We start from the raw sequence: 13982 nt of genomic DNA on the forward strand, positions 1-13982 counted from the left end.
TTTCACCAGTGTAGTAGTACCAATAAATTTTCTAGTTGATGGAGTTAATACTCCTAAAGAGAGAATGCCAGAGTCTGTTTTTATACTGCGCTTGGTTATAGGAACCCTGTTACATTAAAAAAGCTTAGGAGGCAGATTAACAAGCAAAAAGTGCTATTTTCTCGGCAACTTTCTTCCTTAAGGGCCCTGACAAACCAGATTACACTGTTGAAGTATTTCTGTAGCTGTGAAAATGCACCTGCACTGCAGTTTTGGTTATTATAAATGGCATTTTTAAAACACTCTCTCTTAATGATACAGAAAACGTGACAGAGATCTGATTCAAGCTTAAACTAAATACAGTAAAGGCATGGAAAGACCCTTAAAAATTTTAATGAAGGAATAAAAATAATTTCATTCTGATGTTTTTGCATATAAAAATTTGTTATATTTATTAGATTAGCATAGTTCCTTCACAAAACTTGAGAGTGAAGGACATTTCCATTCAGAGAGCTGTTAAGTGAAGCCACAAAAGAGCACCCCTCCTCTCTGGATGCGTAGATGTGTGTCCATTCTCACCTGCCTGTTCCATACAAGCATTATTTATCTGTTCTATGTAAATGAGAAAATGAACATAATTTATTTTAACATCTTTATGATACTCAAAAAGCCCCCACAAAACACTTAAGTACAACTTGATGTGCATTATGAGCAATGAAAAGCTTTGGGAACCAGGGCTGATGATGGAAAAGTGAGGAGGTGAAAACAGGTCTGAGGTTGGTGATGCTTATATAGAGATTATTATGTTTTGTAACAAGGACCACCACATTATTTCATCATGTAACTCTCCTGATCTGTTTTTAGGTTAAAGATAGGTCACTGGGTCTGGTTTACTTCTGGAAATGAGTATTCCCTTCTCGTTGCTGCTCTTCTTTTGTTTAGAAATCGTGGCACAGAAGCATTACCTTTTTGCCATGATACAATTTCCAGTGCTCCACATGAGAAGGCATATTTCACAATTAATAACAGCAGAGGATCTGTGGCTGCCTTGGCCCTAAATGATCCTTCTTTTGTCTTACCATTCCTAATCTGTGATTTCTACAATCTCTGTGACTATTTGCACTGAAATCACTTTATAATGTTTAGTAATACTAAGTATTGTCTAAGTGTATTTATTTTAAAGCTTCTACATGAGAGCTGTTAAATAGGTTCACAGTCTAAAAAAGAATCTGCCTGTATTTTTGCTTTTAAAAAGAAAATTACTGATGTTTATATGATGTAAATGCAAAGGACTGGTAGATAAATCTAGTTGAGTGTAGTTTAGTATCTCTTGTGTTTTTTAAAATATTCATCCATCTATTTGGATGGTCTCCAAGGATAAATCTGGGCTTAGGCTGTCAAACAAATGGATTTTTAACGCATTTCTGTGTAGTTAAATCTAGTTCTGGTGCAGTCAAAACTTCAAAATGCTGAAGTACAGCAGAAAAAATTAATTATGCTAAACTTGTGTGTACTTTCCTTCCACTGTGCAATCTTTAAGTGCTTCAAAATAAGCTTAAGAATGCTTGTTTCTAAACATTTTTCTCTTATGCATTCAGCTTAGAAGAAATTTTTAACTATATCAGTGTTTTGTATGTGAACTTTACAAACATAGTATATATTTTCCTCATATGTCTTGATCTTATAGTTGCTTAGGTGAGGCTGAAGTTGTGCTTGGCTCTCTAAGTTAGTCCTTATTAATGATGGCTTCCTCATGAGAGGAAGAGATGGGACTGACATATGCATCACTCCTGTGACTGAAGACAGAACTTGGGGAAATGGTAGGAAGCTGAGTCAGGGGAGGTTTAGGTTAGGTATTGAGAAAAGGTTTTTCACCCAGAGGGTGGTTGAGCAGTGGATCAGGCTCCCCAGGGAAGTGGCACCAAGCCTGCCTGAGTTCAAGAAGCATTTGGATGATGCTCTTGGGCACATGGAGTGATTCTGGGGGTGCCCTACACAGGGACAGGAGTTGGACTTCATGATCCTGATGGGTCCCTTCCATCTTGGCATATTCTGTGATTATTTCTTCTGCCTGCCTTTTGCAGAGAGTATCTGTATTGGGACTCATTGTGCATGATTAGATGACACCTTATCTAATATGTCTGCAATAGGAAGAACTTAGAAGTTTAAAATTCTTAAAGATTTTTTGTTTCTCTACAAGACTGAGAGAATCCCTGGCGATGCTTCACATGCATCCTTAAAGATTGTAATTGTTGTCAATAGCAGAAACAAGTTGGGCATGTATATACCACTGGCTGTGAAATCAGTACTGTGACACAGGGAGTACTGATGTACAAGCATGGGTGTCATGGCAATGGCAGAAAAAATGTGTGTATACTTAATTTGTTTTAATTGTATCAGAACATGATTACACAATTATAATTTTTTTTCTGTTCTGTGGCTGAGGCCACAAATAGGGTTGTGTTCATCTTCTGAGGATTCTCACTGTCGAAGCATTCTGTTTGTGATCCATTGATAATGTTTCCAGAAATTAATTTTTAAATTATATTCATATGTGAAGCACATTGTGACACTTCAGTTATAAAAAAAGTAAATAGACATGATGCAGCTCTCTGGAGAGCTCACCTTCCCATGAAATATGAGATTTAGGCTTCCAGTCTACATTTCCAAAGAATTCCTTGAGTTTCCTTGTAATTTTGTGGAATGAAAGAAATCTGAAGAGGTTTAAAATAAGGAATTTATTTGCTTTTTAAAACATTCTGCATAATTCTGTTGTGCCTTGGAGGTTTTTATTATTACCAACTTTAGATAATGGTGTTTTAAGGCTTACTACTTGTGCAGCTTTCAGAAATCTATAGTTGCTGTAATCAAGATGGTGTTCCAGGAATGTTCTAGTTGGAATAAGACTTTTTTTTTTTCTCTCTCTTTCATTTGCAATTTATTCTAGGTATTTATGTAAACTGTCAGACCAGGAGTTGCGACAGAGTGCAGCACGGAACATGGCAGATTTAATGTGGAGCACAGTTAAAGAACCACTGGATACAGCATTGTGTTTTGATAAAGAAAGTCTTGATCTTGCATTTAAATACTTTATGTCTCCAACTCTAACAATGAGATTGGCTGGGCTGAGTCAAATAACAGTAAGAACTTTTTACAAATATAAATATTTGGTAAGAATGTTTCTTGTTGTGTGTTGAGTTATGAACTTGTTTTAGGGGCTCTTTCAATGTGTAGAAACAGCAGAATCCTCTTATATGTAGTCTTGGGAAATTACAGACATGATTTTGAATATGGGGTTCACTGAGAAATGAGTCCAAGTGATGGCTATGTTTCTGCAGCATATGTATGGAATTGTAGCACACTTCCTGCACAATTTACCTTGCTAAATATAATTGTCTTTTAACCATGGTTTGTGACAGCTGTGTTGAAATTAAGTCACTTGACCTGCCTATTTGTGTTGTTTACAAAGGCTTTCAATCTGTTTTGATTTTTACCTTTACAGTGTCTTGACTCTACTGTAATTAGTTCCTCCTTTGTATTGTATGTACCTCTTTTTCCTGTTTATTTAGTATAGTCTGTTTCTCAAGAGAAAACATTTCTGCATTAACTAGCAGAAGACTGAAGAGGTAAATATGTATAGCATCAAACAGAAACAGGTTAAAATCAAAAGACCCCACCCTTTGCCATGGAAATGCTCCACATTGCACCAGTCAGGATCTGTTGTGCATTCTTTGTCTCCCATTGCTTCCTGTGTCTGCATTGCAGCCATAGAGACAGTGGTACAGAAGGTCAGAGGTGAATGTTTTTATTCACCTGAACCTTTTCAGTTTTGTGTTTCTTCTGACACTCTTGCGTTTACGACTTATAGCTCATATTGTCATGTTTGCCTCAGTGCATAATATGGTGAGCAGGAGCAAACTATAATCCAATAAATAAGCATATGTTCCCTGAGTTTTGTAGTATTTACTGAACACCTTTGGCCTTCGCTCTTCTGGTAACATAGTATTACCAGTGACCCTCTTCATCACTCATAGTTAGTAAATACAAGTTTACTTAAATTTGATTTTGCTTTTCACTATATTTTTAAATAGAATTGCTTAAAATTGTTTTAATAAATGGCAATTTAAAGTAACCTGTAAGTATTTCCAGTCAAATTATTGGTGGTTTTAAAGCAAGTAAATATTTAATTTACCCAGATATGTGACATGCTATGTTGGGGAAAAAAAAAAAAAGTTGTGGACTACATCCATTAAGTATTAATCAAATGCTGTTCTAAGGGTGTCTGAACTTGAATGCATTGTCCATTTGGGTTTGCATTTGTATGAGTCAAAATAGTGGAGTTCATCCAGAGATACTAAAGCAAAATACAGAGGTAGAAATAGTGACAGCACGTATTCATTACTGTAAATGTGATTTATATCTACAAGTAATTTTATATAATACATGAATGCTACATATAATATATTCAGTGCTTGAATACTAATCTTCTGACATAATTACTGTAAAGTGAATGTTCATGGTTCTTTTTGTGCAGTAAGAAGGCTTCAGAACATTGATTAAATACTAGGTGAAAATATAGCATGTATTTTTGGTTTGATTGTTCATCACCATCTGTTTTATTCTTTATACAGTTACAAATATCTCATAATATATGGCAGATACATTTTAAAATATGGCCGTTAGCTGGGCATAAAAGTAATTTCCTTGTTTAAAAAAAAAAAAGTGGTTTTTTTTTACTCTACACAGTTTTGGGAAATGTCATTTTCAGTGTCATTCATTTTAAAGTAAATTTCTGGTGTTTGCACAGTTCCAATTATATTAGATTTTTATTACTTTAAATACTTTCCACTGATTTTGTACAGTTGTCCTCTTTCAACTCCTAATGTCTGTTTATGTATCCTCACCACAGGGAAGATTGAAAATAATAATGCATCTGTTTGTCTTTTAGGCATATAGTTCATTAAAGAGAGTGTGAAATTGTGCAGATTTAAGTATTTATAAAATCATTTTGACCTGTTATGATTGATAAGCAATACTGTAAAAGTGAGGTTTTTAATAACAGACATGTATTTTTAGACTACCAAATAGGTTTTAGCTTGTGAAAAAACTGAAATACTGCTTACTAATGAGATGCTGGGTCTTTTTTAATGAGTTGTCTCTAAAACTGCTCTGGAGCTCTGAGAATTTATTCTTTGGTCTCATTCACATCATAGGCAATTTTCTATTCTCTTTTTAAAGATCTTAAGTTATTTTTGGAAGAAGCCTCTTTTGATTTTTCTTGGTTGACTTTGAGTTTGAGAAGCTTTTTATTTCATTTGGTTTTGTATGCTTGCCTAGAACAATTTAAATTGCCAGGTCTGTGAAACCTGAACCCAAATTTCTTCAAAGATGTAATGTAGCTCAGCTTTGCTAGCATTTTCACACAACTTTCTATATTACCAGTGCACTTTTGTGACTATGTTTTTTTTTTTAATTTTGTTTTTCTTTTCTTGTCTTTGATGACTACAATTTGTCAAAATAATTTTGTTTAAGTTTTGCTTTCAATCAACACAATTGCAACTTCCAGTTTTTTATGCAGGACTTTAGAATTACAATACCTGCAAATACAAAATGTTTTCTTTTCCTGGACTTTGATTTGCCAAAAGTTAAGTATTTAGCCTTGACACAATTCTTCATTTAATTTTGCAAAAAAAGGATGTGGAGATTCAAAGAAAATTTTCAGCAAAACTATGTGCAAAATACTTCAGAGTGTGAACTTTTCAATATATACTTTATTTCAAAGAAAAATTTTCTTCTGAAAATTCATATGGAAAGTTGACTTAGGTGCAGATACTAATTTCAGCTCACAAGATCTGGACTAAAATACATTTGGTCAAATAATTCTTATGGCTTGCTTGATCCTTTTGCAAGATTTAAGTACTTTTGCTGCCATAGTGGAGACAGAAATCTTTGACCGAAAATATCAGTGAGTCTGAACAGATGAAAGTCTTCCTACACGGAGGTGTTGATTTGTGTCTGCCAAGAGTTGTTTGGTTTTTTTTTCATGTCTGACAGCTAACATGACCACAGTCCTAAAATTAAACTTTTCAAGTTTCATGGAACCTCTTCAGGCTCTCAGAATACAAGCTGTATGGCATAACAGGATTATATTTGCTTACTACCAAATATAGACTTGCCTTCTGAGGAGTAGCATATACATAATGTGTCCTGTCTTCTAACTGAAGTTCTTATTTACAAAACAAGGTTGAAGACAGACACATGAAAGTTAATTTTAGCCAAGTGTAAGCTTGAGTGGTTGAATATAAAGTTGGAAAAAGCTACAGAAGAGAACAGCAAAATGTAAACCTGAAGCTTTATTTCTCTTTTTACCTTGTGCCCCTTTGATTTTATTCCCCAGTGATCTTTTGAGGTGATTCAGCTCCAAATTAACCTCTTTTTTCTCTACTGTTCTCTTACAAATAGGGCTCTCTCTTTTTCAGGTGGGCGTCAGCACACGAAAACAAATGCTCATAACTGATCAGGGCATCCATCCTTTCTCAGTTCTTCACCCCCTTTTAATTTGATTCTGTGCATCTGTGAAAATGCAAATGCAGCATCATTAGTTTTTTCCAGAACAAATTCAGTGCAAAACTAGAACAGTGCATATTTATTCTTCTTTCATTAGTTTCTGTTCAAAAGTTTTAATTGCCTTTGACAAGACTAGTTATAAGTATTTTGCTCTCTCTGGCATTATATGGTAACGAAACATGAAATTGAAAAAGGTGGTGAGTGAGAATAAGGTGGTGCCACATGATCGCATGTGAACTTCAAATTGCACTTGTTATATCAGACTTTTGAGGCTATTAGTTGAAATAATTGGATTTTTCTAATAATTTTTGCACTATGATAACACCTTTTGTCAGAATTCCTTCGGATAAAGGTTGTTTGTGAGAACTCTGGATCAACATGTGACCATGGATTTAATACAGTTCAATACTTGTTCACTTATTGATCCCTTTAAAAACATTTTGAGCTGGGCAGTAAGTCTTCAGAAAAGCTAGTGAACTTTTACTTTTTTATTTGGCCCAATTCTAATTGGTCTAACAATTTCTTCATGAAGATCTGGTCACATGTTTTTTCACTCCTGAATCTGTTTCATTTGGAAATATCTATTAGTAACTTAGTTCTTAATAATCTTGTAATTGGCCTCTCATGTCTCCTTCATTTTAATGCATATGTTCAATTTTGTTTCTTAAAAAATATTTTTTCCCAATAAAATTGTTTAGATTAGACACAAATCTTGGTGTAAAGACTACAGTATTGTGGCTGTCACCTGAATTACAGAGGCTAATACCAGGCTTGTTTTAAAATAGAAAAAAAGTAAATATGTTGATGAAGTTATGCAACAAGTTTGATTCAAATTTCAGAAATTCACAATACTGTGGCTTTAATTTTTTGAAAACAAGATAAATAAGCATTACTGTATAATTTTATGTATTTTTAAAAGGGTTACATATATGTGAAGTGTTGGATGCAGAGCCATCTTTGTATCTGGATATTTGATGCTGATTGAAAGGCTGGAAAAGAGATGCACAACTTTACCAGACTTTTGTTATTTGCTTTGGGATGTCTTGAATTTGTCAGTTCAGATACCCTTGAAAGCTTTGTTTCATACAAAAATACGTAATTCTTACTCTTCAGTTTTTTAGGCTTTCAACACTGATAATGTGACAAAATAAGTCTTTACTGTTGTAGTAAGTGTTACAATAATGGGGAAGCTCATCCTAAAACAAAAGTTTCCATAGCATGTGTTTAATTCCCACGACAGCCTGTGTGCAAAGTGAATCCTACACAACTTGGTTTGAGTCCTAGAGTAGCTGGAATTTTGTAACATCATTTAATTGCTTTAGTGATAAAAAAGGTCGATTAAAAAAGAAAATTTATTTCTGTTTCCTACTTTTGAATCTGTTGTTCAAATTTTTGCCAAAGCGATTTATTTAAAAACATTGAAAGTACTAGAAAAAACTGTTAATGGTCACTAATAGTGTTTTTAAAAATAAGAAAACTACCTAAAAGTTTAGACTATATTTTAATTTTTTTCTTCCTTTTTCTAACTGTAGAACCAACTTCATACCTTCAATGATGTGTGTAATAATGAGTCATTAGTTTCAGACACAGAAACGTAAGTAGGAACATTATTATAAATACTTTAAGTGCACTATATGATTGCAGTTCTGCTATGTGGTTATTATGGATTATTCACAGTGGGGAGTAGTGATAATCTGAGGTATTTATTAAAAATATTCTAATCAAGGGTTTAATAAATGGTTTTAAATTATGCATTTAAATGTATTTCTAAATGTTTCTGGGGTTTTTTTGATGTTGTGGAAGGATAGAAAAATAGAAAAGATAGTAGATAGTGATATAATAAATAGCTGCAATGGGTCAGTATTTCCATTGTGATGTGTAAATAAGAACCAGCTAATTCATATCCAAGTAAATTTTTGCCATCTCTTAAATTCTTCTGACTATTCAATTAACTAGGACTTGTCTTACCATCACTTTCACCCAGCCTTGTTAGTAGTGTATCACTGAGTCTGTGAAGCTATACTTTTTGAACTATTTATTGTTTTTCTTCAAAATCTTTATTTGTGTAATTTGGATGTGTTTAGTAGTTCTAAAGGAAACTCTCATAAATCTTTGCAAAGGTTCAGGTGTGGGATTGTATTCCAGTAAGGAAATTTATCAATTTTTTTCTAAACCTAATGTTGGAACTGTCTAGAATTTAGACAGAAGTCTGTCTTTAGTTAGTTGAAATAACTGTTCTTTTGAAATAATAGGTAAACTGAATGTAATCTGGGGTTTTACTTGTGATATGCTTTTAAACTCATCTTGGGGCATGAGACACTCTTTATATTTGCCACAGGGGTTATATCCATATGTGTTATCTGTCTCACTACAGACACAACTCTTCTACCTTTTGCTCATTAATGAGAAGTCTGTTGCAGCAGTATTTGGCTTGTTTATTTGTCTGGGTAGTTTTATTATAGATGGTTTTATTTTAACACTTCTTATTGAAAACTGGCAGCAGTCAAGACAAAATACTGTAGATTTCATGTAAATAACAACTTGAATATTTGAAGTGAAATTTATGCTAATAGGCTGATATTTTAAAAATACAGACTCTAGAGTTAATTTTGCTTCCATAAGGATGTGAAAATATATTGAGAATACAGAATAAATAAAAACCTGAGATCAACTTTTTCTCCCCTTGGTCAATAAATGAATAGGTGCACATGAATATCTGTTTATTTCGAAGTAAATGCTTATACATAGTGTCAGAAAAAAAAAATCAAACCATTCTTGTCAAGTATGACACAAATATTTTGCCATGATCTGATGAAACCTGAATGTAGTGTCGTTATCTCACGGAAGTTTCAAAAATTTGCATTACTGTAATAAATTCAATGATAAATGTATTAAATTAAAATAGTGGAATATTAATATATACATAGATATAATTTTGTTATTTATTTTGTGTTGTCAGTGAGATGCTGGTCTTCTTTCCAAAGCCCCTAGTTCTGTAACAGTAGAAGTAAATACTGCTGGAGTACAACACATTGAGAACACGAGGTGGCTTGCTTGGCTGGGATATTTTCAATGTTGTACTGCCAGGTTATGGTATGTTGTTACACTGGGGCTGCTAAACCTCTATTTTATCTCTTTCTTCACCTCCTTCCTCCTTCACCTTGGAAATCTGAAACTGAGGTGTTTCTTGGTTAGTTTTATATTCTGAAGAATACTGTGAATTAAATAGGTTTTAACTAGTGGTAACCAATTAAGGAACATTACCAATAGTTATTCCACCAGTTAAACAAAATTAAAGGTGTTTGATTTTCTGTGTCAGATGTGAAAAAGGAAAGCTACAGACAGGAGATATAGAAGCATGCTTAATTTCCCTGCAGAAGAGCAGATGTACTATGCAAGAACATCAGAGTGATTTTAAAGCTGAAGGAAACTGTCAAATTCTCATTTGGGATATTGCTTTCTTGGCAAGGGCATCTGTAAACAGCCTGTCATTTGAAAGGAATGCAGCCTGAACAGAAGACCTTCTTTCCCATTTTTGTAATATGTGTTGGTTTTGTTTTATTTTGTTTTGGGTTTTTTCTAATCTGAGTGTCAGTCATTCTGGTGTTATACCTGAAAAAGTTGAGTACAAATCAGAATCACGTATTGCTGCTCATCGTCAGATATCTTTTGAAATCACAGAATTTTTTCAGCCAAATAGACACTAAAGTCTAGTGCAGAAGAATGGGGAAAATGTCTCACTTCTACAGCTTGCTCAGTATAAAGCTTCCCTCTCATTACAAACTGTTCAAGAGAAATTTTTGGAAGAGAAGGCACTTTATAATAGAGTTGGCAGTGATCAAACGAGTACGAAAAAGAAAGCTTCCTGTTTTCTTTCCATAGTGGAGAAAGGATGTGTAAGATTTCGTTCATACCTTTCTGCCCTCTGCAGATTTGTCAAAGGAGGATGTTTTTCATTATGTCTGGTCATCCCCATTATGTGCTTTGACTTTTCCAGATGCTTTTGGAACTGTCAATCTTTGGGATTTCTCCTTCTGTATCTTGATAAGGTGGGTTTGCTGGAGTTATCTTTTATAGCTATCCCAGATCTTCCCTTTTGTTTGGAACCATCATCAGGATTTCTGAGCAAATATTTTAAGACAATAGCTTCCCACCTTTATCTGCATGGTTGCAAATTTTTTGGTAATGAGACAGTATAAAGCATCTTCTGTCTAGGAAGACTTTGGTTTTCACAACTTGTGCTTGAAAGCAGCAGAAAGTTGAGATTTGAAATCTATCTCTTCTCTAGCTGTAGATATTTGTATGTCTTTTTAGATTCCGTTTACTAGACTGTCTTCTCTAGGGCTGAGGGTTTGTGGTGGCAGTATGTGTTTTGTTCAGATATGTGCAATGTCTTAGTGACTCAACTTCATAATATCCCTCAGAGATGTAGTTTTAATTTATCTATTTCTGGCTCTTAAGAATCAAATTCCTTGCAATCTGGGGTACTAAAAGAGTATGAAACCTACTGAAGCTTAAAATAATGAGACTTAAACAGAAGAGTCTTCAAGTCTTTGAACAGTGATTCCTAAAACTACTTTGGTGATGTTGCTTAGTGATCGTGCCTTTCAGGGAGGGAAGACTTTTTGTGCTATTAGGACCACAAGAGGAAAAAAAATGTTTTTTCACTAATGACTGAACTGTCATCTTGTGAAAATACCATGTGTAATGTGAGAATTTGTTTTGCTCTTCACTTGGCAGGCAGCCAAGAGTTTGAGTTTCAGGATTCAGGTTGATGCTGAGGCTCCCTTCTGCCTCGTTTAAAAAGCTTCTTAAAGAGTAATCTCAGGTGCCCAGTATTTTTTTCACTTGTGAACAGAAAGATCTGGGTTATTTCCTCTCCTTTCTTTTCCTTCTCTTTTTCTGTAGAGATATTAAACTGAAGTTTTGTGTTGCTTTTTCCCTTCACCACTGTTCTCTTAGCTCATGTTAACTCTTGCTTTCTCAATTTTCATATGAGCTCACCTACTGCATTTGTGGCAGCATCATGTAAATGCCACTTCCTCTCTCTATTCCACATTCCTGAGATCATTTTAGATTTTTTCTGAAAATAATAGGTAAGTTTTTCACTGAGCTCACCAGTGTTTCTTTCTAGTGGCATAAATCATTCTAAGAAATATCTGAGATTGTCTGAGTGATGTTTTTGGAATATCAACTAGGAAAATGTGTGCTCATAAACACTGTGTGCTTGCTTGTGTGTTGGGAAGCCACCTACTCTGTCCTTTTTGCACTTCTGACTGTAAATAGTTGCAATCAGTGTTTCACATCCACTGTTATGTTGTAGAGACTATTTTAATAATTTTGTTAAGAAATGTTAGACTTCATCCCTTGCAAGCTGATAGTTGCATTTCTACATTTTCTCTTCAAGTTTTTACATTACATTTTTCAGTGGTGTTACTGAATCGTTGTTGTAGTTCATCCACACCGAGCTGGTGTGTTTTTGTAGATGTGTGGTGAATTGTGTTGGGAATTGCCTAGTTGGATGAATAAGGTTTTCTTCAGGGGGGAGGGAGGCATATTTTGCTGTGGGATTTGCTCCGGGATCTGGGTCATCATGTTGCTGCCATGTATTGCACCACAGCCTTAGATTAAAATGTTTCTAGGACTTTAGCTCCCTCCTCTTCCAGGGAGGCATTCTTTGACCTACCAGGAAAATGCATAAACTGTGGTTTCCTTCCAGATAGCTTAATTTACAATAATGAGCAAAATTGAAGTACTCTCCTCTTGTAACTGCAGTTCACAAACATCACTGCATAGCTTCCACTCTTCCCAGCAGTCTCATGGAATGCCTGGGGAAACTAATGTCAAAAGCACTTGATTTTCAATTTTTGGAAGTAGAAGTTATTTTTGACAGACATGAATTGTGAGTGAAATTAAATTTTAAGTATAGGGGGAAATTGAATAAGGCTAGAAATCATGTAGCCCAATGTGTTGTGTAGATTTCCAGTGTGAGAAAGATTTAGAGACAAACTACAGTAGCTGCTACCTTTGCTTTTTCATTCTCTTTTCCTCCTCCCTCACCCAGAACACACACTTGTAGAGACTATTGTGTTCTTTACATGACTCTTCTTCTTGCTATCCCAATTACTAAATCCATGAAAAATAGGTAATACATGTTGTTGCCAAGGTGAATATTCTTGCTAGTAAGGTCTTTATGACTTAGATACCTAATTTGTAAAATTATTTTTATACTGTTACTTTTGTGTTAGAGGAAAAAGCATATCTATGCTTTGGTCATAATGCATGTTTTTCGCTCTCACTGTTTCCTTCAGTATGAAGGAGGAAAAATTTTCTATAACCTTTTGAAAAACTTTTTTTAAAAGAAAATTCAAGCATATTTTTCTGAAAATTGGGTTCTTACTAAGTTGCCTGAATTGTAGTGATATTGTGTAGTAAGTCATATATTTTGTATAATGATCTATGAAAAAATACTTTTGAATTACAAAAAATACAAACTATGTAAAAGAAATTTTAACCTAGCTAGAAAGAAAAACTAAACTGTATTTTAAAATATTGAAAATTACACTTTAAATGTTTTTATTAAAAGTTATTCTAGGTTGACCTGCTTAGTAGGGCAACTCATAACTCAGTGAATTATGATGAAGACTGTAGGGCTTTTGATATTTAAGGTAGAAATGGGATAAATATCAATATGTGAACTTAAATCACAGGTTAATTTATTCACAGGCTGTGAGGCAAGGCATTCACTCTGTTTGAAAATGAGGAAACTTATCAAGGAGCTGGAAAACCACCAGATGAAAAAAAACTTTCCTGAAATGGAAATGTTCAGAAAATAAGTTCATTTTCATTTACACTGAAATTAGCTTTCTTTGATGAAGCCTTGAATCTGTTATCAAAAATTTATTAGTATATCAAAGAACAAACTTTGTGCTAGTAGTAACATTGTCATTTTAGAAACAGTATATTTAATGGTTGATGTGCCCTCAGCAGAACTTTCTGGGAGAACAGTTCTCTGTGGGAAACACAAAGGCTGCATTCTGTCTTTCACAAGGATCCTCTTGTTTTTGGTCATCCTCAACAAATCCGTATCAAATGAATGTTTACCTTCAGAAATCTGAGATGTCATTTTATCACAGTTGAATTCACAGTAGGATTAAGAGTTTTTTGTTGCTGAGAATACATGTATTAAAAAAAGACATTCCTTCAAAAGAATAATACATTATTTCTCAGAAGAAAAATGTTGCAGACTAGAGATAGAGAACTGCCATACTCAGTGAATCAAATGTGAAGGAATCTCTAAAGAGTTTTTGTTCATTGGAGTAGCTAAAATGGAACATATGACTGGATACAATGTCTAATGGATGTTGTGCAGAAGTATTTGATATAGAGAGCACACTGTTATTCATATTCTTTTGTATTAACATTGCCCAATGAGT

At 34.1% G+C, this 13982-nt stretch overlaps 1 protein-coding gene across 2 annotated transcripts in view; it reads left to right on the forward strand.

Moving 5' to 3' along the window:
- USP34 (ubiquitin specific peptidase 34) overlaps positions 1-13982 on the forward strand; it is a 124871-nt gene that overhangs the window by 35020 nt on the left and 75869 nt on the right. For both annotated transcript variants that reach the window (XM_030446954.1, XM_030446955.1), the window contains exons 7-8: positions 2927-3119; positions 8079-8140. In XM_030446954.1, coding sequence (XP_030302814.1) covers positions 2927-3119; positions 8079-8140 — 255 coding nt within the window. The remainder of the gene's footprint in view (positions 1-2926; positions 3120-8078; positions 8141-13982) is intronic.

The sequence above is a fragment of the Calypte anna genome, chromosome 3 (assembly GCF_003957555.1).
Source record: "Calypte anna isolate BGI_N300 chromosome 3, bCalAnn1_v1.p, whole genome shotgun sequence".
NCBI lineage: Eukaryota > Metazoa > Chordata > Aves > Apodiformes > Trochilidae > Calypte > Calypte anna.